The sequence below is a fragment of the Schistocerca nitens genome, chromosome 4, assembly GCF_023898315.1.
Source record: "Schistocerca nitens isolate TAMUIC-IGC-003100 chromosome 4, iqSchNite1.1, whole genome shotgun sequence".
NCBI lineage: Eukaryota > Metazoa > Arthropoda > Insecta > Orthoptera > Acrididae > Schistocerca > Schistocerca nitens.
In genome coordinates this window covers 922,346,670-922,370,470 of record NC_064617.1, presented here as the reverse complement: position 1 = coordinate 922,370,470, position 23,801 = coordinate 922,346,670, and the positions used below count along the sequence as shown (strand labels likewise).

General features: G+C 39.3%; 1 protein-coding gene across 2 annotated transcripts in view; it reads right to left on the bottom strand.

Annotated features, from left to right (window-relative positions):
* Window positions 1-304: 304 nt before the first annotated feature.
* LOC126253543 (M-phase phosphoprotein 8-like) overlaps window positions 305-23,801 on the bottom strand; it is a 203,016-nt gene continuing 179,519 nt past the window's right edge. For both annotated transcript variants that reach the window (XM_049954937.1, XM_049954938.1), the window contains exons 5-7: window positions 12,188-12,343; window positions 5,305-5,414; window positions 305-796 (exon numbers count right to left, since the gene is read on the bottom strand). In XM_049954937.1, the coding sequence (XP_049810894.1) occupies window positions 772-796; window positions 5,305-5,414; window positions 12,188-12,343 (291 nt within the window). In that variant the 3' untranslated portion in view covers window positions 305-771. The remainder of the gene's footprint in view (window positions 797-5,304; window positions 5,415-12,187; window positions 12,344-23,801) is intronic.

Genomic DNA, 23,801 nt, shown 5'->3' with positions numbered 1-23,801 from the left:
GTGTTTCCTCTGCCTCATTACAGCCAAATGAAAAGCTGCCTGATGAAATAAGTAGCGTCATTAATACTTAAACTGTCAAATCAAAAGGCTTGCAGAGAAGTATGAGCAACTTAGATTATTCATTTTAGCTTTCACATTTATATTTGGAGGAGGGCGAGGACTATACCTGGTTTTATGGCCCGAACATATTTTACTTATGCTGTATGTAATTCACTCTTTCAATGCCAGTCATGATGCTTAGGTGATCAATGTTTTGGTCATAATTAGGTATGCTCTTAAAATGAGTAATATTCAGAGAATGATATAGTCTTTTCTACAAATTTAATTTATGTTTATAATATAATGACGAAGTACATGACTTGTTTTACATGCACAGTAACTTAAATATTAATAATAATATAGTAGAACTATTTGATTTATGTGTCTCATGAAGTAAATATTTCAAACCAAACTATCGTCACAGTTATAGTAACTTATTTATCTTAGGATATAGTGCCCTACTATATTGCAACTTATGGCCGTGTACTTCTGAAATCTTTGAAATATGCATTAATAATAATAGTCTAAGAGATTATTATTAAAATTTCACAATTAATGAACACAGTCTGATTGTACAACTTTAAAAATTGGTCATTTCTATAAAACTGCACACAAAATCAAATACTACTAAACTGCATTAAAAGAAGATATAAAAAGGTTTTAACACCATTCTGACAGCCATGGCATGTGACTAATATCACACATGCACCATTTTTTGTTTCTTTCTGCAGTTTATTCAGTATCATAATATGTTGTCCTGCAACAAAAAATGGTCTCGCTGTACAAGTGCACTGAATGACAGTATACAGTTCAAAACACTTTTAAATATATTTTAAAACAAATCCATTGTGAAATAAATATCTATATGAGCACAGACCACCACTTACGGGATAGAGAAAACCATGAGTGGTAGACATATTGAGAAGAAAGATTACCTGCCAAGCTACTGACAAAGTCCTTCATACGGCTAAACAGACACTCCCATCTGTACCACTGGGAGTTTTTGATAGTGGTGCTGGAAGAGTGAGTAGTTAGTTCTCCAAAGGATGAACTTAGAACATGGTTTAGGTAACAACCTTCCTCTCTTCAGGTGAGTAGTGATCTATTCTCATACACAAAAGTACACAGGAGACAACACACTAATACTGCCTAAACACACCCTCTAGCCTCCATAATAACCTTGATTCAACAAGTAATAAGAGTCCATAAGTTCGTTCAGGAATGCCTGTGGTGTCACCGCCAGACACTACTCTTGCTAGGTGGTAGCCTTTAAATCGGCCGCGGTCCATTAGTATACGTCGGACCCGCGTGTCGCCACTGTCAGTGATTGCAGACTGAGCGCCGCCACACAGCAGGTCTAAAGAGACTTCCTAGCACTCGCCCCAGTTGTACAGCCGACTTTGCTAGCGATGCTACACTGACAATTACGCTCTCATTTGCCGAGACGATAGTTAGCATAGCCTTCAGCTACGTCATTTGCTACGACCTAGCAAGGCACCATTACCAGTTTATATTGAGATTATCATTAACGTATCAACAAGAGCGATGTACACCAATTATGGATTAAAGTCAAGTATTCCAAGAACTACGTTCTTTTCTTATTAGACTCAATTACTTTACCTTGTTCCAGACCTCACGCCAGTCTGCGTGAGATTAAACGCGTGACTTTCGGCTACCTCCGAGTGGCTTGGCTGTCTTGCCAAGTCACTACAATGCCATATCCAGTTGAAGTAATTCATTCATGATTAGATCCTGTGAAGCTACCAAATTGCTAGGATGTTTAGTGCTGTGTCTCACCTATGATGGTGGGACCCAAAAATAACCGGAATTTCTTTGTAGGAAACATGTACTTCATTGTTTTTCAAATACAACCGTAATCTCCTCCAAAGTACCGTATTTACTCGAATCTAAGCCGCACTCGAATTTAAGCCACACCTGAAAAATGAGACTCAAAATAAAGGAAAAAAAAAATTTCCCGAATCTAAGCCGCACCTGAAATTTGAGACTCTAAATTCAAAGCCGCACCTCCAAATCGAAACAAAGTTGGTCCATTGTAATATGAGACACAATTTAGGTCGAATGAATGACGATACAGCTACAGTAGTTTGGTTCGAGTCGTAAGCTTAGCAGTTAAGCTTTACCAGGTAGCCATTGCTATGAGTCAGGCGCTCCGTCCGTATTTATACGGGTACCCTTCCTTTTTCACGTGCTTTGTCTGGTTTGAATCGATTGCTTATTTTGCTTTGATCTGATAAGTGCCGTTTTCTTTGTTATAGGTGTTTACGTCACTCTAAGCTGAAAATGCATTACTGTACTGTGTAATGCATTGTTTGTCGCATTTTGATAGTGCCTGTTTACGGCCTGTCGCCGCTCGCGGCATGACTTGCTTTTGTGCGCGCTACCGCCGCTTAAAAAAAAGAGGAATTGTCTCATTAGCGAAACAATGGCAAGAGACTGCTATTTGTTGTTACTTACACTTCTGCTTTCTTTGATAATGATCAACAAGAACCAAATGCGTATTATAGAACATGCGTATGATAGAACATGTTCTGAACGAGAGTTTTGCGAAAATTTTCCTCCGTTTGAAAATCTTTGCGGCCGCTTCTTTAGTGCATCAAATTCTGCACAGAAATTAGTCATCTTACATTTAAAATCTAGTCAGTTGCCGTGCTTCATTTCTGACTGTATCACTATTAGGCATAAGAATAATACGAATATAAAAATGACACGATAAGTATATTCTTCCGCGTTTGCTGTTGTCTCACTCTAGTTTCGTAGTTTATTACGCAGACAGGATTTAAATGAGATAGCAACAAACACGAAAGAATACATGGCAAAATGTTTATATTCGTATTATTCTTATGGTGAAGAGAATACTGCATGTGATTCACATTTCATCAGGTTCCTATTAGCAACCATCTCTTCTCACAGGTAGGAAAAAACTCGGAACGTAGAGTTGGCCATATTGACAAACATCCCTAACAGTCTTGCCAGTCGGATTTTCGTAGTACATTGTAATTCTGCTACATTCGAAGATGAACAATACGGAATTTGTATTTACTTCGTTGGATAATGTATGAAAATGCAGTGGTCGAAACTCGGGGGCGGAGAAAAAAAAAGCTCGTCCTCTACCTTTTTTTTTTTTTAATTTATTTACTGATGCAGAGGTTTTGGCGCCAGTATTTATCTTTGTGCCCACAAAGCATGCTTGTGTAGCGCTACATATATTCGACGGCAGAAGTTAGTTGTGGCGGCACCTATCAACATTTTTCAGAACTTCCGCTTGCTTTGCACTCAATTCTAAGCCGCAGGCGGTTTTTTGGATTACAAAAACCGGAAAAAAAGTGCGGCTTAGATTCGAGTAAATACGGTATGCTCCATTAGCATTAATGCACTTGTCCAAGTATGTATTTACTCCAGTGGTGGAGGCACCTATAAATTAACCCTTCAATACCTGCTATAAACTTCGTGAAATTTGCATTTTATGTCTTCCACATCAGCAAAACGCTTCCCTTTCAAATTTCTTTTCATCCTAGGGAACAGGAAGAAGTACAAGGATGCTTTTGGTGAATATGATGCATGGATCAAGGTGGTCGTCTTCAATGAGGACAGAAACTGGCGAACACTAAGAGCCATGTGTGTGGGAGTGTGTCACGATGCAGGAGCTACTCGCTGGAATTCCACAAAGGCACATGTTTTCACATCAAACATCTGCACGCCCATTTCACAACCTCCAAATAGAATTGTAGATTTACTGTCTACTTTTGAGGAACAAATTCTGTGTGTGTAGTCCCTTTGACGTCAAAAAACAGATCAACATCACCTTCACATTTGATTTCACGTGCAGAGTTTCTTTTGGATCAGGTGAGCCAGCTGACTTCCATGGAACTGACTGTATTTTCTGTCTGGATTGTACCCACATAGCACCTGTGATGATTTTACTGAAAAAAATTGTATCATCTAAGAATGAGTCATTTCATGACAAGCTTGAATGCGATGATCCTTTTGATATCCGGCGAGAAGCCTCAGCTCGTAATTTGCTGCCACTCTTTGCATCCCCAAGTCAATGGTCAAAATGCATTGACTTGAGCATCCAGAACATCCCAGGTAAGTCCTCAAGCTGGTCGATTGTCCTGCGTCAATGTTCATTGATCAGATCATGGATTTGGCCAGAGTTGTCCTCGCTTTGAGCAGCTGAAGGGTGACCGGAACGGGACTGATATTTAATGGCCATTTCTTCTTTTTTAAACTGAGAAAAACCATTCATAATTTGAGTTTTGCTAAGAGTATGTTCTTTGTCAGCTGTCTGAACCAACACAACAGTTTCCGCTGAGTTCTCGCCGAGTAAAAAACAAATTTTCACAGCCACACATTGTTTGTAAGAAATAGCCATTTTCTCATGTCACATCTGCACTGTATGCACACTCACAGAACTGCCAGAGAAACCATACTAGTCGCTGTCTGTTGACACTGCCTGGTGGATTGACTTGGTAGAGATCGTACAACAGCCCTTGGGCAGTGCAATGTGGTACTTCAAGTACATCACGTGCAGCTTTATGGTTACTTTGGGTCCCCTGTTCCAAATAGTCCCAAACAATTTCTTTGGGATTATGACTGTGCAATTTAGCATACAAACTGAGGAATGGTACAACGCTCGCACGGTTATCAAACCACGAACTGGAGTGTACAGGGCTGTTGTCACACTGGAGGAAGTTACTGTCCGCATCATGCTCATCATGAATATATAGGAAAGAGAGCAACACTTTTTCACAGAGAATGATGAAATAAGTGCATTCATGTTCACGGTAAGCTGAATGAGTGGGTGTAGGTCCTGTACGAATATCTCAAAACGTCACAGAACTAACTCTGTGCTGAACTTACTCTGTGTTCCATGGCTCCCAGCAGTACGCCATTCCTTGTAGACATATTGGGCAGTTGATATACTGACAAATAAGGCAACTTCATTCAAGGCTATGTCATGAGTACGTCCAAACACAATAGCTTCCTTCTGGCCTTATGTCATGCTGTCACATCTGCATGTCAATCATCTTACTGGGCCAATTCCTTACAAACTGCAGTGTTCACAAAATGAATTTACTTCGAGAGCATGTAAGACTTCAAACTATCTAGCCAAGTGTAAAATAGGAAAAGGATTCACAAGAACTTAATATTCTAAGAAAGACATTAATACAGTACAGGCTTACTTCATTTTAGAGGGCCTAGTGGTTTTATTTTGTATATTTGGTAACTTTCAATGAAACCTACCTCTTCTTGCCTTTCCCCCGCTTACTCTGCCTTTTGGCAGACTGTTCTTCGGCGTATCTATTTGTGTGCGCTGGATCAGTTCTCAATTCACGCACGTTGAGGTTCTTAGCCTACAACAAAGTATTTTTTTACATTCATCTACAAATATAAAACCTTCAATTTTTGTAGTATTACTATTTTCTGCCAAACAAGTTTATAAAACTGAATGTGACCCACATGAAAAATAGGGCAGGATGCCTTAAGACTACTATATATTTTTTATTATGTGTACACAAGTAACTGTTCATCGAGCAAATTTTTTGAAAGTAGCTCTGTGAGTTTGCAGATAGGAATGGTTTTCTCAGAATACGCACATACAGAATACAAATTTGAGGTCTGTGGCAATTCACAGCAGCAGAAATGTAGCCTTAGACTCTGCCAAGTAGCCTCAACCTCTTTGAAACACAGAGGGATATAATGTTATGTAATTAATTTGTTCCATTTGCTTGTAGGTACATGTCTGCAGTCCTGATATACATGGAAATCCTGTACAACAATATTGTAGCACACCACTAGAGGAGATAAAAGGAACTGGAGCAGACTAATTGCATACTACATGGTAATTTGTTTCAAAGGTAACAGAAATGTTGAGCATTGGGCCAATCCAGAAGGGTAAAGAAGTTATCTAAACTGATCTGAAGCAGCTGCACAATAACCCACTTCATTGATGGGCTGGACCACTTTGTTTTGGCTAGTGGTTTGCTAAAGCACTATGGCGTTGGGATTTCAATCTGCACCACAGCTGCACAACTAAAGAAATAATTACATAACATTATTTTTTCAAAGTGATTATTAAAATTTTATGACTACCCCTGGTACACTTCAGTCTGAAACTACCATATTGTAATGTATGCATCATGCAGTTAATGTTCCTGTATAACAGAACATCATTAAAAAAACGTAAAGTTACACAAATAATCAAACCTATAAAAAGAATTATGGGAAATGTGGCTTACACAACTAACGTCGAACTGGTGTAAAATGTACTACATTCATGGGTACGAAAATGATTAGCAAATTAGTGCCTCTGCTCACAATAGGTACATGCAATAGCGTCTACACTGTATATCCAAAGAAAGATGACACAAAGTGTTTTTCATTCAGAAATCTCATCTGGATGTTGGGTGATGATGAGAAAATCATATTATGACTCATGTCAGGAGAAACCCTACCAGCATGTCAGAGTTCAACAGTGATAGGATCAACGCTTAATATGACTGCAGTTTATTGTTCTGTAACATTGCTTCTGAGGTTTGTCGAGATTCCACGACTGTCAGGCAGAGAGAGAATTGATGGGTTCTGAAGGATCATACATGAACTCAATGACCCCACATGGTTTAGCACCCGAGGGGACATTTATATTGTTAGCTTGGCCGTGCAGGATTGTACAGGCGTGTCACATACTTTTAGTCAGGAAATGGGCTTGTTTACAGCAAGACAAGTTTTACACAGTCAGTGCAACAATGTATGGAGCACCACAGACAGTCAGAACAGTGCCCATTGTTGCAACTTTGCTCGATGCAGCAGCAGGTGTTCCAACAGTGGTACACCTAAAGAGAACACTAGATACAGGAGTGACACCATGTCTTTCTGATGAGTCTTGGTTCTGCACACAGTACAATGTTAGGCGTACCTGTGTGAGGAAACTGAAGAGAACTGTTGTTGCTTGATTGAAGTTATCATCATCACAAAAGCCCAATAACTGGCATGGTATGGGGTGATCTTTGTTACACAACACGATCATTTTTTGTTTGCATGATTTGTAATTTTGATAGCAGCCGATGTTTTTCTGATGTGTCAAGGCCAGTGGTGGTGCCATACCTTTGATGTACCAGTGAAGATATCATTCAACTTCTTACTATAACGCAATGATGTGCAAAACTGAAGGACAAAAGTAACTTTCACAAGACGAGTAACTGCCAAGTTACATAGCTCGATGAAATTTGGACCGTACATAAAAAGAACTGCTATATTATAGTAGAAAGTAACTGAAAAAAGTACACAATAATGCAACAAGATGAACAGAAATGACACTTACCATATTTACCTGATTATAATATGAGCAGAATCTATTGCAGTTACATTTTTTCAAGGCCATGCAACTTCACAGTAGGGCTTAACAATGACGACACTGTCTTGGGTAAATTAATTCAGAGGTAAAATAGCCTCTACTTTGCGTCTCTGTGTGGAGACTACTATGGAGGATATTGCCACCAGGAAAAACAAAACTGGCATTCAATGGGTTGAAATTGTGTAATGATAGATCCTCTAATCTGATAGCAAGAGGGTGCAAGGGCACTTTATGGGGGGTGATTCTGGTTTCAGCGGGTCACATTTTTTTCATCTGATGTACACCTGAGGTGTCATGCAGTGATGCAAGTGAGGTGTCATGCAGTGATGCAAGTGAGGTGTCATGCAGTGATGCAAGATCTCCATTCGACATGCTTGTTTTGTCATCAGTATTTCCTCTGAGCCTACAACACTCTACACCGCACCACACAGACACTTCTAGCGAAGTTCTGTAGTTCGGGCTTCTCAACAATGTTAAACATGTCTCTGATATTCATACCAAGAAATGAGAAAGTTTGCACAAGTCTGTACAAGCCACAACATTATCAAGTTCAAGGATACTGTACTCGAGCTAGTCTGTGGATAATAAATCCAGGCAATGTTCACAGTATTTGGAGTTTTATTCTGCAAAGTTTTTCTGGTATTTGTGTAGGTCTTCTCTGACCAGTGCCAGGGTCAAACTCCAAGAAATTTTAAGCAAGACAGGACTCCCTCAGAAGTGGTGACCCTGCTTTCAAACTGGAAGAATATACAGTTTCTGACAATCAATGCTGTTGCGCTAAAGGTGGGGAGTTATTAAACAGCAATATTAAGACCTGCAGAGTGTTTTATTATTATTATTATTATTATTATTATTTTGTATAGGCCAACAAAGGACCACGACATTCAACTACTGAATTTGGAGTGGGCTTTGACATTTGCCCAGTAGTTACGCATCCTCTGGCTGTGTTGTTCCTTCCTCTCCTGTGTCCAGAGGACACCAGTCTTCTTTCTCGTTAGTCTGTCCTAGAACCTCTTTTGTCAAAACCTCTTCTGGAGTATTGTCTGATCCTTCAAGTTTCCTTCTGTTATTCCTAGTTCCTGAAGATCTTTCTCCACTTCCATCAACCATGGTGACTTTGTCTTCCTCTTTTGCCAGTAACAGAGAAACTGGTTGGACAATCTGTCATGATGCATCCTGTAAACGTGTCTAAAAAATGCTGAACGTCTTCTCCTAGGTACATCTGTGAGTCTTTCACTGTACTTGTAGAGCTCTCGGTCGGGTCACCTTCCTTGACTGACCCCAGTATCTTCCTCATTATCTTTCTCTCCTGGATTTCGAGCTTTTCAGTAAATCCCTTCCTATTGAGTATTAAACATTCTGAAGCATGTAAGGCTTCAGGACAGATGACTAGGTCATCAGCAAATGCCAGGCAATCAACACTGAGCCCAATGCACTTATGTCCCAGAGAGATACCATTTGGAATTCCTTCTCGAGCTAACTCCTTCCGCCACTCTCTTATTACCTTTTCCAGGGTACAGTTTAAGAGGAGAGGTGGACAGACCACCTACCTGTCTTACTCCCAATTTGATTTCAAAACTTTCTGAGAGGGTTCCTCTGAATTCTACTCGTGACCTGGTGTTGCTTAAAGTCTATTGGATAAGGCTGCGGGTCTTCTCATCTAGCCCCAGTTCTTGCAGGATCTTCATGAGAAAAGGTCTACCTACTGAGTAATATGCCTTCTTGAAGCCAACGAAGATGATGAAATATTTCTTACCAGCCAGTTTTACTTGTTGTAGCATTGACTTCTGGTTCAGTATCTGTTCAGTAAAAGAGCATCCTTTTCTAAATCCTGCCTGGTATTCCCCTAGTTGTGGGTCCGGCTGAGGTTTGGCTCTGTTTATTAAGGCCTTGGAGGAAATCTTTTATGCGACAGGTACCAATGGGATTCCTCGATAATTATTGATGTCAGTCACGTCCCCTTCCAGTCACTAATTAATGTTTGAGTCTCCCAAATGATTTTTTGAGATTTCTGTCAACTTGCGTACAGTCTTGTCTCCTTCCATAGTTCAGCCACTACTGAGTCTTCTCCTGATGCTTTGTTCTTTTTCAAGGACAGGATGATTTCTGTTACTACTTCTTTCGCCGTGGGTTGTGAGTTTGGAGGCTTGGTGCTGTCCTGGTAATCAAAGAATGTGTCAGGTGATTCACAGTTCAGGAGCAATCTTCCAGTCATCCAGGATTTTTTCGGTATGCTAGATGTTTTGGATTATTTGAGTGATTTTTTTTTTTGAGTGAATTTGGGCATAAATTCTTCAAGAGTTCTGCTCAATTCCGTCCACCCCTGATGTTTTATTGCTTTTAAGTTTCTTGATGTGCGCATAAATTTCTTCTTGTGTTGGTGGTGATGAGTTCTGTGGTGAGATTTCTGGCTGCACTTTTCAGAATCTCTCTTTGGGTTCGAGACAATTTAAAAGCTGTGAAAAATATGTGGCTAGTACTTGGCAATTTTCTTTATTATTATTATTATTTTTTGGGTTTACCTGTTTGTATATATATATATATATATATATATATATATATATATATATATATATATATATATATATATATATATATATAAAGGGTTTTCCCTGTCTCAAATTAGGACACCATTTCTATTTCGATTCAAGTTGACTTGTTTGGGCTATTTTCAAATTTACATGCATTAAGTGTTAAGTAGCACAAATTCAATACATAAAATTTAAAGCATAACGACTTCACGTAGATTTCCAGGTAAAAAGCATACACTCATGTCAAACATTGTAATAGAAAGTGGAGTAATGGGAGACGAGGAAAGTTTCACATCAGGAATAAAGCTAGTGATACTCTCCAACGTATCGAACACTACACCCCTTCAGTTGAGTGTGTGGCCAATGTCAATGAGTAAATGTTCACGTGATGCTTCATTTTTGCCCTCCGATTTTCAATGAGATTCAAATCTGGCGCTTGAAATGACCAGTGATCAAGTCAACATCGCCAGTTGCAAAAACCACTGCCAAGCACTTTGATTTGTGTGAACTGGTGAGTGTTCCTGCTGGAACTGGATCATTCCATTGGGGCAATGCGTACTAACAGCCGGCACCACAGTGCATTTCATGATATGCACATACTGATCTGTGACAGGTGACCAAAAATTTGGTTAAGCATCTGTGCCCCATCTGATGTCATCCACCCTCAACATGATACTGTGGTACTACCAACAAGCAAATGTGGCACCATGTATTGTGGGCCGTAATGTGCTCCCCATAGCCTGTAGACTATCATGGGACTCTCATCCACTGAGCTAAATATTGATTCATCTGAAAAGACGACGTGGTCCCAGTCACGGTCTGCATTCAATTCAACAAAGGCAGGCCTATGAAGTTTGTGATAATCAGAGAGGGCCCCTTCATCAGCAATGCTACGGACACTAATGTCGGCAACTTGTATGCGGTTGTGAACAGTTTGAAAGTATCCAAAGAAATCTGTCTCATTCTTGAGTTGGGTGGCGTTCAAGAATGGACCTTCTATACTGGTGTCCATTAACACACATCTTGCTGAAGCTTTGACACCTTTCCTTATCCTGACCCTTGAAGCTGGCCATTTCTCTTGTCTCAAACCACTGCTTTACCCATTTCTGGGCACAGCGATGATGAACGTCGAACCTGACTGCCACTTCATGAGCACTAAAACTATCACACTGCACGAACCTATGTATGCTGACACATGGCAAGAAATGACTGTGTCATATACCTGTCTGTGGCACAGTGTGTTATGTTCGGTGTACCTTGGCTGTATTCATAAAGCTTCAAACACACTCAACAAACAATACAAGGTAAAAAATAAATAAATAAAACCCAACTACACAGATTCATTTTTATTTGTTGATTCAAGGCAGAACCATCTTGGCCTTTCAAAAAGATAAAACCACACATTATAATGTGTAAATAAAACAATATGTGATAGTTGTAGGTGTTAACAGAAAATCAAAACAAGGCAAAGTTGTTGCACTAATAAGGGAACAAATACATTGCCCACAAGTGTCCTATATGTTGTGCTGCCACTGTTGCCAGTGTGTGCTGTATTACCACTGGTGCAAGCTGTACAAAACCAGAGTACTGGAGCTTATCAAGACACATGTTTACAGTGTTTTTGTCAACTATACAGGAACTCTTTGGGTTCTTCACACAGATTTCAGACTCCACAGCTTTTGGCAATCAACTTTTTTTTGTGGTGGTTGGTGATTTATTCACACAGAGGCATTAGCAGACTTATTTTTGACTGATTGTTGGCTTGTCATGTCTACCTCGGAGTTTCTAACATGTTTCATTAAAGTCTTTGAGGGTATTACCCACTTTTGTGGATTGGCAGCATGTTTTGGAAAGTAACTGAGTGTGATGCAGAAAGACAGCAATCTTCAGTACTTTCATGAAGTAACATGCTGTATTTGGAAGCATGTACACTGTTGGGACAGTGTTGACAACAGCAAAATGTAATGCAAGAAATTTTCACTGCTATCTAGGATTAAGATAATCCTAACTCTGAAAACCAGTCTCTATTTTTGTAAGCTCACTGTAACTCTAAGCATTGGTAGCTTACTGTGAAGCGCCAGTAAGCATTTTGTTAAGTCACAATCTTGACTAATGGCAAATGTGAACAGAAAAATGTTTTATTTCATTTGTAATTTCTCTGTAGCACTTAGTTACATGCCTTGAAAGTGCTTTAACTACACCACATCCCATGTTATAGTTATCCTGAAAAAGAAAAGCTCACCTTGTTTACTCTTTCTTCAAATTCCCGTATTAGTTCCTCACAATCCAAGTTCTCTTCTGGTTCCCAAGTATCTTGAGAGTGTGGGTATCCTCGCCAGTGGATCAAATACTCTTTTTTTCCATTTCTTTTGTGGTGCACTTCCATTATCTTCTCCACCTTAAGAAAGTATTTATTAAATACTAAATCTGCAATTTGTGGCAAGGAAGGTCTATACAAAATTAACATTTTAAGCTAGTTTAACAAAACACAAAACAACTACAGCTTGAAAGTGTGCATTACATAGGGCTGCAACCATTCTGACAACAATAACAATGGGAAATCAAGAATTCAGATACATGATAATCCAAAGTTATAGTACCCACCTGGCCACTGAACAAGTAACATGTCATTTGTTTAAGTATGAAAAGGGGCTGTATAGATAAAAGCAATGGGTTCTGATGGGTTTGTGCTTCAGAGTTTTAGGTACATACCCCAGAACCACCATAAGACTTGGATAGAATGCATAAATTAAATGAAAGAGAGCAGGATATACTAACCTACAAATATTATACAATTCAGAAAGAACGGTTTGAATCAAAAGAAACAAGGAAAAGACGTAACTAAGCATATAGCTTTCCCTCCCTCCCCTATTCTTTTTTCCTTCCCCCAAAAATTCCATTTTTCTCCCCCGTATCTTCAAGATTATCACATATGACATGCATTCAGTAACAAAACTCTGTAATACTAACTCAGAGGTTAGAGAATTTCAATTTATTATCCAGTACATTCATTTTGTTATCAGAATCTATTGGTGAAATCTGATTACCTAGAAACAGTGCTAACTGCAAAATACCTGAAATATAAAATTTCGTTATTGTTCTAAAGTAAGCATGTACGTAATCGTTAATTTTGAGGTAAAGTAGATCAAATACATATACAAATAAGTGAAGTATCCCTACAGCTATTGTTGGAAATATGTTAGCAACTTTTGCAACATTTAGTTTTACAGTAATTAGCATTATTATCAAAAACATTGGTACTGAAGTAGGATCCGATATTCTGGCAAAATAGATAGCATATTTCCATAGGAATTATTGTCGTATCTAAAAGTTCACTTTCAGAAGGGTGTCTCTGAACTATTCAGTTAATCAGGAATGTTGTTGTTGTGGTCTTCAGTCCTGAGACTGGTTTGATGCAGCTCTCCATGCTACTCTATCCTGTGCAAGCTTCTTCATCTCCCAGTACCTACTGCAACCTACATCCTTCTGAATCTGCTTAGTGCATTCATCTCTTGGTCTCCCCCTACGATTTTTAACCTCCACGATGCCCTCCAATACTAAATTGGTGATCCCTTGATGCCTCAGAACATGTCCTACCAACCGATCCCTTCTTCTGGTCAAGTTGTGCCACAAACTCCTCTTCTCCCCAATCCTATTCAGTACCTCCTCATTAGTTATGTGATCTACCCATCTAATCTTCAGCATGCTTCTGTAGCACCACATTTTGAAAGCTTCTATTCTCTTCTTGTCCAAACTATTTACCGTCCATGTTTCACTTCCATACATGGCTACACTCCATACAAATACTTTCAGAAATGACTTCCTGACACTTAAATCTATACTCGATGTTAACAAATTTCTCTTCTTCAAAAACGCTTTCCTTGCCATTGCCAGTCTACATTTTATACCCTCTCTACTTCGACCATCATCGGTTATTTTGCTCCCCAAATACCAAAACTCCTTTACTACTTTAAGTGTCTCATTTCCTAATCTAATACCCTCAACATCACCCCTCAAGACACCATCCATTCCGTTCAACTGCTCTTCCAAGTCCTTTGCTGTCTCTGACAGAATTACAATGTCATCGGCGAACCTCAAAGTTTTTATTTCTTCTTCATGGATTTTAATACCTACTCCGAATTTTTCTTTTGTTTCCTTTACTGCTTGCTCAATATACAGATTGAATAACATCGGGGAGAGGCTACAACCCTGTCTTACTCCCTTCCCAACCACTGCTTCCCTTTCATGCCCCTCGAATCTTATAACTGCCATCTGGTTTCTGTACAAATTGTAAATAGCCTTTCGCTCCCTGTATTTTACCCTGCCACCTTTAGAATTTGAAAGAGAGTATTCCAGTCAACATTGTCAAAAGCTTTCTCTAAGTCTACAAATGCTAGAAACGTAGGTTTGCCTTTCCTTAATCTTTCTTCTAAGGTAAGTCGTAAGGTCAGTATTGCCTCACGTGTTCCAGTGTTTCTACGGAATCCAAACTGATCTTCCCCGAGGCCAGCTTCTACTAGTTTTTCCATTCGTCTGTAAAGAATTCGCATTAGTATTTTGCAGCTGTGGCTTATTAAACTGATTGTCCGGTAATTTTCACATCTGTCAACACCTGCTTTCTTTGGGATTGGAATTATTACATTCTTCTTGAAGTCTGAGGGTATTTCACCTGTTTCATACATCTTGCTAACCAGATGGTAGAGTTTTGTCAGGACTGGCTCTCCCAAGGCCGTCAGTAGTTCCAATGGAATGTTGTCTACTCTGGGGGCCTTGCTTCGACTCAGGTCTTTCAGTGCTCTGTCAAACTCTTCACGCAGTATCGTATCTCCCATTTCATCTTCATCTACATCCTCTTCCATTTCCATAATATTGTCCTCAAGTACATCGCCCTTGTATAGACCCTCTATATACTCCTTCCACCTTTCTGCCTTCCCTTCTTTGCTTAGAACTGGGTTTCCATCTGAGCTCTTGATATTCATACAAGTGTTTCTCTTATCTCCAAAGGTCTCTTTAATTTTCCTGTAGGCAGTATCTATCTTACCCCTAGTGAGAAAAGCCTCTACATCCTTACATTTGTCCTCTAGCCATCCCTGCTTAGCCATTTTGCACTTCCTGTCGATCTCATTTTTGAGACGTTTGTATTCCTTTTTGTCTGCTTCATTTACTGCATTTTTATATTTTCTCCTTTCATCAATTAAATTCAATATTTCTTCTGTTACCCAAGGATTTCTACTAGCCCTCGTCTTTTTACCTATTTGATCCTCTGCTGCCTTCACTACTTCATCCCTCAAGGCTACCCATTCCTCTTCTACTGTATTTCTTTCCCCCATTCCTGTCAATTGTTCCCTTATGCTCTCCCTGAAACTCTCTACAACCTCTGGTTCTTTCAGTTTATCCAGGTCCCATCTCCTTAAATTCCCACCTTTTTGCAGTTTCTTCAGTTTTAATCTACAGGTCATAACCAATAGATTGTGGTCAGAGTCCACATCTGCCCCTGGAAATGTCTTACAATTTAAAACCTGGTTCCTAAATCTCTGTCTTACCATTATATAATCTATCTGATACCTTTTAGTATCTCCAGGGTTCTTCCATGTATACAACCTTCTATCATGATTCTTAAACCAAGTGTTAGCTATGATTAAGTTGTGCTCTGTGCAAAATTCTACCAGACGGCTTCCTCTTTCATTTCTTAGCCCCAATCCATGTTCACCTACTACGTTTCCTTCTCTCCCTTTTCCTACACTCTAATTCCAGTCACCCATGACTATTAAATTTTCGTCTCCCTTCACTATCTGAATAATTTCTTTTATTTCATCATACATTTCTTCAATTTCTTCGTCATCTGCAGAGCTAGTTAGCATATAAACTTGTACTACTGTAGTAGGTGTGGGCTTCGTATCTATCTTGGCCACAATAATGTGTTCACTATGCTGTTTGTAGTAGCTTACCCGCATTCCTATTTTCCTATTCATTATTAAACCTACTCCTGCATTACCCCTATTTGACTTTGTGTTGATATAATATAAGTGTTTAATTGTAACTTGTAAAATGACAGTGGACTACAATATCTGAGAGTAGCACTGACAATTGTAAACTTGTAAAAGGTAAATTTAGGGAGCCATTTTAGTCAGCCTGCAAAGGTTATGATATAAGCAAGATCTGTGTTCAAAATTACTGCATGATGTATGCGGACCAGTTAGTGCAAATCACAAGTTGTAAAAAATGCTGAGTTTATCTAAATTCATGTTTGAGAGTTCGTTCAGTGACCGATTTTCAATAATTGAATGAACTCTCATTGTTTTCATGACCGGTGTTAATCTTCAATAATGCTTACTGTGACAACAGGATCAGACTGTGAACTGTGTTATTTCCAAATTATAATTACTGTGCATGGCATGTTCATTCTTATATGACTACCAATTTGAAAAGACCATGCAACTGGAGAATGAGTTAATGATTCACTTGCCACACAAACTTCTGGATCACTTCATTGTTACGATAGTGCACTCTAATAATCTCAATATGGAACATCAGTCGAGTACATTATGTGTTTGTTTTGTTTTGTTTTAGGGCACAAGAAGAACTAGGGTCATACGCGTCCACATCAGAAGTGTAGAACACAAAGACAAAGAGAGGAGTTAAAAATGACTACATGTTAATCCCAATTGATGGAAGAGAAGACAGCTAAAAACAGGCATTTGGAGAAAGGGCTATAAAATACGCCACAGAGAAACAGAGGTCATGAACTAACAATTAAATGGCTTTTTCCATACTGCTACGACAGATAAAAAGTAAAACATGTTCAACAGCCGATGCATCGTTTGCTAAAACAGCCGGTAATTCATGCAGCAAACACAAACGAGAACTAAATGGTTACAAAAAAAAGGGGCATTCCATTAAAAAAATGTCAAACCGTCAAATGTTGAGTGCAACAAACACAAAATGGTGGGGGAGCATCACTTGACAAATGGCGCTGGCTAAACAGACAGTGCCAGATACATAACCTAGCTGAAATGATCTCCTCACGGGAGATCTTTCAAGGCTCTGGGAAAGGTTTAATAACCCAGAGCTTGTTCCCATGAAGGGATGTCCAATGGCGATGCCGAAGTGACACCGCCTGCTGACAGATGGCAACACAGAGATCATTGGAGGGAATGTAAGAACCAGCAGGATGAGGTATGAGGATGCAACCTTCGCTGCAGCGTCAGCGGCCTCGTTTCCTGTCAGATCGACATGACCAGGAACCCACATAAACAAAACAGTGGCACCATCAAGAGTGAGCAAGTGACAGCTTTCCTGGACCCGTTGCACTAAGGGATGAACAGTGTACAGCACACAGAGGCTTTGAAGGGCACTGAGAGAGTTGGAGCAGACGACTCAATTGCAAAGCCTGTGTTGCTGGATGTACTGTGTGGCCTGATACAGAGCACAGAGCTCTGCTACAAATACTGAGTAGCGTTCCAGAAGCCGATACTGAAAAATGCTGGCACCAATGACAAAGACAAACTTAACATCATGGTCAGTCTGAGAGCCAACAGTGTACATAAAGTTACTATCACGAAGTTCTGTGCAAAGGTTGTGAAGCTGAAGGCGATACAGCGAGGCTAGAGTAGCGTCCTTAGGAAGCGAATGAAAGCCGAGGTGAACATAGGCCGCCACACGAAGCCAAGGTAGATAAGGGTTTACACCCACCAGGAAAGTTGCACGTAGCATGAAGTTCAGCTGCAGGAGCATGAGCCAAAAGTGAACTCCAGGAGGCAACAGAGAAGAAGGAAGCATTGAGATGGCATAAGAGGAACAGACATGCAGATGCATAAACGAAACACCCATAGTCTAGTTTCGAATGGACAAGGGACCGGTACAAATGAAAGAAAGTGGTTTGATCTGGTCCCCAGGAAGTACCACTGTGGCCATGTAGGACGCTGAGGGATCGCGTGCAACGGGCCGCCAGGTAAAGACATGTGGGAGGACCAAGAAAGGTTCCTTTCGAGCATGAGCCCTAGGAATTTCGTAGTTTCAACGAGTGGAAGAGCAACAGGCTCAAGATGTAAAGACGGTGGAAGAAACCAATTGCGCCACCAGAAATTCATACAAACTGTTTTGACAGTGGAAAAACGAAAGCCATTGTCAGTGCTCCATGAGTAAAGATGAATGAGACATAGCTGAAGATGCCGCTCGATGAGAGGAGTCTATGGAGAACTGCAATAAATGGCAAAATCATTAACGAAAAGGGAGCCGGAGGTGTCCTGCGGTAGACAAGTCATTATAGGGTTAATGGTTATAGCAAAGAGGATGACGTTCAGGATGAAACCCCGAGGCACACCGTTTTCCTGGATAAAAGTGTCTGACAAGGCAGAACCCACACATACCTTGAAAGCTCGGTCTTTTAAAAATCCCTGAACGAAACGGGGCAGGCAACCACAGAAGACGCATGTGTAGAGAGTACGGAGGATACCAGTCCTCCAACAGGTGTCAGGCTATCTTCAAATCGTAAAATATGACCACAGCCTGGGACTTCCACACAAAACCATTCACGATGTGGGTGCACAAAGTAACGAGACGGTCAACTGCAGAACGGCGTGCTCACTTAAAATCAACAATGGTAAACTGCCTGCAACGAAAGGCACTACATATGTGACAGCTCAAAACTGACATTACTTCTCAGGAAATGATAACATCCATATTGTTAACACAATAGCACTGACACACAACAGGCCTATCTGGTTGTTCAAGAACTGTTACAGTATGTGGATAGCTGTTTATCTGTGCTGAAATTAATAGTGAATGAGGCTTGACCTGGCCATAAACTGTAGGTTATTTAACAAAAAGTGCAATTACAGTATGTGGACTGAAATCTTGCCTACTTCAGACAATATTTTTCAGCCAGATTCAACAGAGGCACAGCTACCGAAGGCATATTAGCACAGGTACAGCTACGCTTCATTTGGCGCCCCATGGGTTTGCAGCACTTTACAGGGAAAATACAGGTTTTAAGAACTCATGTAACATTGCAGTGGACTTTAAAATTATTCACAGTGGAACTGACGAAGTGATTGTTAAACAGTGAAAAACAATCGTGTGGCATATAAATTAACTGAATTTACATACAATAAGTAGGGCAGTGCACAGACAATTTTATGAACATTGGAAACTTTTAATTGTTTGGAATTAGGCACAGAAACTGATGCTGTTATGGAGAAAAAGCTTGACAAATGGGAAACATTGTACTGCCTGAAATCAGCAGCATTGACTATCCTGGACAGCTGCCAATCAATGAAGTCACACCCCGGAGCATGACAGTTGAATGACTCAAGCCAGAGCAGATGTAATCAACACAATATGCAGAACCAACGTGAAGATTACGAGCTGCAGCAATTAGCAGACGATGACACGGCAGCTACAGTTGGTGACGGAAAATTATCATGGTAAGAGTGTTTGTATCATTGAGTGACTTATTTGTTCAACCAAAATGAGTAACCCAGAAGTTAAGGACATTGTATTGAGGGTTACAGGAAAAGAAGTGTCAGTAAAGGAAGACAAGAAGTCATTACTGGTACAGTTAATGACACTGCAGGAGCACTTTGTTAGAAAGTTAATGAGTAATACTAGAAGTAGCATTAAATACGATGATGTTAGTTTACATTCAGAAATAACTGAAATGAATACGGACTTCAGAAATGTAAATTTAAGTCTACAGAATAAAACCAAATGTAGTGTAACAGAAAATTTGGGTTCAAATTTAGAAAATTGTGTCACTGATGAGTTGCCAGATGAAAATTTGATTAAAAACACATGTAATAAGGGCATGGAAGTAGTTGATTTTTATCAGGATAATTTAACTGATGGAGTAAAAACTTTTTCTTTTGGTGATGATAATGAAATGATTTCTGAATTAAAGCAGGTAACTGCTGCTTATATTAGAAAGTAGAGGTAGGTAATGAGAATGTTGATGTAAGTAGTGGTACATTTGAGGATGCTGAGATGGTAGGTAAGTGTGCAGAAAGTGAATGATGGAAAGTATGCAGAAAGTGAATGAAGCTGTTGGCAGAGCAAATGATTTGGAGCAGGAGGCTAATGACAAAGGAGAAAGTGAGTAATTTATACTTTGTAATGATGTAAAAGAGCAGCAGTTGTTGAGATTAAGACAGATTTTGTAAAGAGAACAGAGTCTTTACCAGTACTAAATGAAGTGGTTAGCCAGGCTGACAAGTTTATTGAGGGAGAGGTGTATAAAGTGTCATCAATTAGCAGTAGTGTTGAAGAGCTTAAAATGACTTAAGTGGAAATAAACGAAATTGACCAAAAGTATAAAGATGTGTGTGAAATTGCGAATGAATGTGATACCAGTATGAATGGTATATTGGTGGTTATTGAATCAGGATGTGTGGAAGTGATGAGTGATACTCCACTAAAATAGGTAATAGTGTGAATGGATGTCAGAAGGTTAAAGAAGATGAGACTTTGATAATCAACAGTATTGTAGGTGCTCTGCCACAAATTGAACTTAGGGTAAATAAGATTGAAAATTAATGTGACAAAGTTTTTCATGAATGATTACCCAAGTTGTTGATCTGGGTGTAGTGCAAACAACTATGGACTTAGTATGATGGCGATGAATTGATTGTGGATGCAGTGCAAGTAAGTAATGTTAATATCCAAGATCTTGGATTCGATCAGAAAATTGTTAATGTAGATACTGATGTTCTTGATGTGAAAGGAGAGTGTTTACAAGTAGTAAATGACACTGGTGATAAAGTTGCTGTTCTTGCTAGCAAAGAATGTAAAACTCTGATAATTAGTAACAAGGTACGTGAAATGAAATGTAACAAGTGTAAATGTAAGCATTGTGGCACTGATTTGTGAGTTAGCTGAGAAAAATTATAAAATTAAAGAAATATGCTCCATTTCTGTGATAGATATGTGCTAAGCATTAGAGATAGATAAAGAAGTGAACAGTTCACAAACAGCCTATTTAGTGAGGAAGTGCAAAATGTTTATTTTCCATGTAAATTTGCAAAATGTAATTTTCAGTGTCAAGATTCAAAAAGTAAATTTCTATACTTGTACTTTTCATGTGGTTTTCAATGCAGGTTTACTGGAAGTAATTTGTAGTAATAATCAGGGAGTAAGTGGCACTGCAAGTGCAATGAGAACAATTCCAAAAGTGAATGTCAAAGAACTGAATTTCAACTTGAATATAACCGACATTGTATTTGTGTGGGGTTACATGTACAAAGCAGTGTTTTGGCAGATGTTCTGAAAGGCGGGTCCAATTAATTGTGAAACTACCAGCAAGTAGGGGGTTCAGTAATCTGCACTGAATTCCTCATGGGCGATATTGCTTACCCTAGCTGGGTGTCTCACTACTCCTTTTTCCTAAGACATTCAATCTCTTCTACTATTCAGTATGTATCTTTTACGTTGATCAGTAATTTTCTTTGACTTATGTATGATCTTTAGTATAGTAATGTATTTGAGTATAGTTTTTTCTGTGCTGTTTGTTTATACTGGATTAATGATAAGTAATGGAGCTATAAGAGGATGCTAGCAAGTATAAAATACAAGACATATATGGTATTTGGTAGAATTGATGGGAAGATGGATTTCTTTTGATTTGACGTTGATCAAGAATAATTTTGTTTCACCATTAATAAATTTCCTTCAGCCAACAGGTAAGGTGAATGAAAAATGAGAAGACTGTTAGGTAATGTGAAAAATGTGCAAGTATCTGAAAATCATATTGAAGACATGTAAGGTAATCAGCCAATGTGTAGAGTCAGTAGGAATTTCTCAGCAGAAATAAAGAGAGAATTTTCTGAATACATGGTACAGTACTATTTGTGGTAATATAAAAGTTATAGAGATATTTGTCCATGTGTGTGAAAGATGCCTATAGTAATGTATGTGGAATGAGAAAGCAAAGTTGGTGTGTGTATTGCCCTTTATGTATCAATTTAAAGTAATATGATGGAATACAGTGAAGTAACTGATTTAGCCAGTGAGTTTTTGTCTATTATGTTATGACAGTTTGACATATATATATATGGGTAATGGTTGACTTAGGGTGTTATTGATACAGCAAAGGAAAAAGATTCACACAATGCAGGACTAGTTAAACACCACCTCTCCTCCTCCTGGTCCCTACAGTGGAAACAATTTTTCGCCACCAACCCAACCAATCTGACTCAACCAAAGACCATTATATATATATATATATATATATTACTAGGATTTGTTACTGCTGAGTGTGGTTCTGTATATTCATTATCCCCCAATATGAGGAGCAAAGAAGGTGTTTACTTCTCAGGTCATGAATGGCTAATGTAATGCTAATTGTATACCGGTAGGTGTGGTTTTGTTATAATGAAAATCCGTTTGAGCTAGACAACATTTGGTATTATTTATGAGTGATTTATGACACTGGGTGTGAAAAGCTAACTGAAAGTGTAATATCTGCTAAAGTACTAGTCATATAATACTGCATATGGTTTTACATGCTGTTGGAAATTGATATTTGTGTTCTGGGTAATGGTTGACTTAGGGTGTTATTGATACAGCAAAGGAAAAACACTTTTGCTGATTAACTAGTAGCAGCAAGTCAAAAGATAATAACAACATTCTGACAACAGTGGACGATTTGATGACTTTTGGGAAATTTTATGAGAATTAAATTTTCTGCTTGAGTGAAGGTAGTGATCTAATTTGAGTGGGGCAATGTAATGTTTTGAAGCAGCTTCCATCCTCTTAATTTCATGTAACTAGTAATTATGTAATGGTACTGTGATCATGGTTTTGTTACCTTTCTACTATATAGAATGTGTGCTTAGTCATTTGGAATACTAGATTGGGTATTTGATCTTCGAGTCCAGAGAAGTGGGACAATGATTTAAGTTTAAGCACAAAAGTACATGGAACAGATTCCATTCTCTTTATGCGATGTTTATAAGTAAATTTTCGTGAAATGTTGAAAAATATGTTGCAATATTAGAGAAGGAAAGTTGCTACTCACCATATAGCAGATATGCTGAGTCGCGATAGGCACAACAAAAAGATTCACACAATGCAGGACTAGTTAAACACCTCCTCTCCTCCTCCTGGTCCCTACAGTGGAAACAATTTTTCGCCACCAACCCAACCAATCTGACTCAACCAAAGACCATTATTGAACCTTGCCTTACTCAGTTCACTCGCCTATCCAACCGTGATCCACTCCCACTGCCTCCAAACCACCCCCTGTTAATTTTCCAGAATTTCATAACCTCGAACCTTGCCTCACTATCATTCCCCAAATTCCTCAACATGCAAACTAAAATTACATCTGCAGAAACAACTGCAGTCCACCATCTAAAAACTGATCCTGATCTATTAATCCTACCAGCAGACAAAGGCTCCACCACTGCTGTATTGAACCACAAGGATTACGTGGCAGAAGGACACCATCAGCTGTCAGGTACTTCCACCAACAAATCTTGCCACAGTGACCCCATTCCAGTAATCCAGCAGGATCAACAGTCACTACTCAAATCCTTAGGCCCATCCCAGAACCTCTCCCCAGAGTCCCCGCACTCCCACCTTCTACATGCTTCCTAAAGTCCATAAACCCAACCACCCAGGACACATTATTGTGGCCGGTTACTGTGCCCCCACTGAGAGAATCTATGCTCTTGTAGACCAACACCTTCAACGTATTACCCGGAACCTATCCTCCTATATAAAAGATACCAACCATTTCCTCCACCGACTCTCCCCAGTTCCTGTCCCTTTACCACAAGGTGCCCTGCTCATCACTATTGATGCCACCTCCCTGTATACTAACATTCCTAATGCCCATGGCCTTACTGCTATCTAACACTACC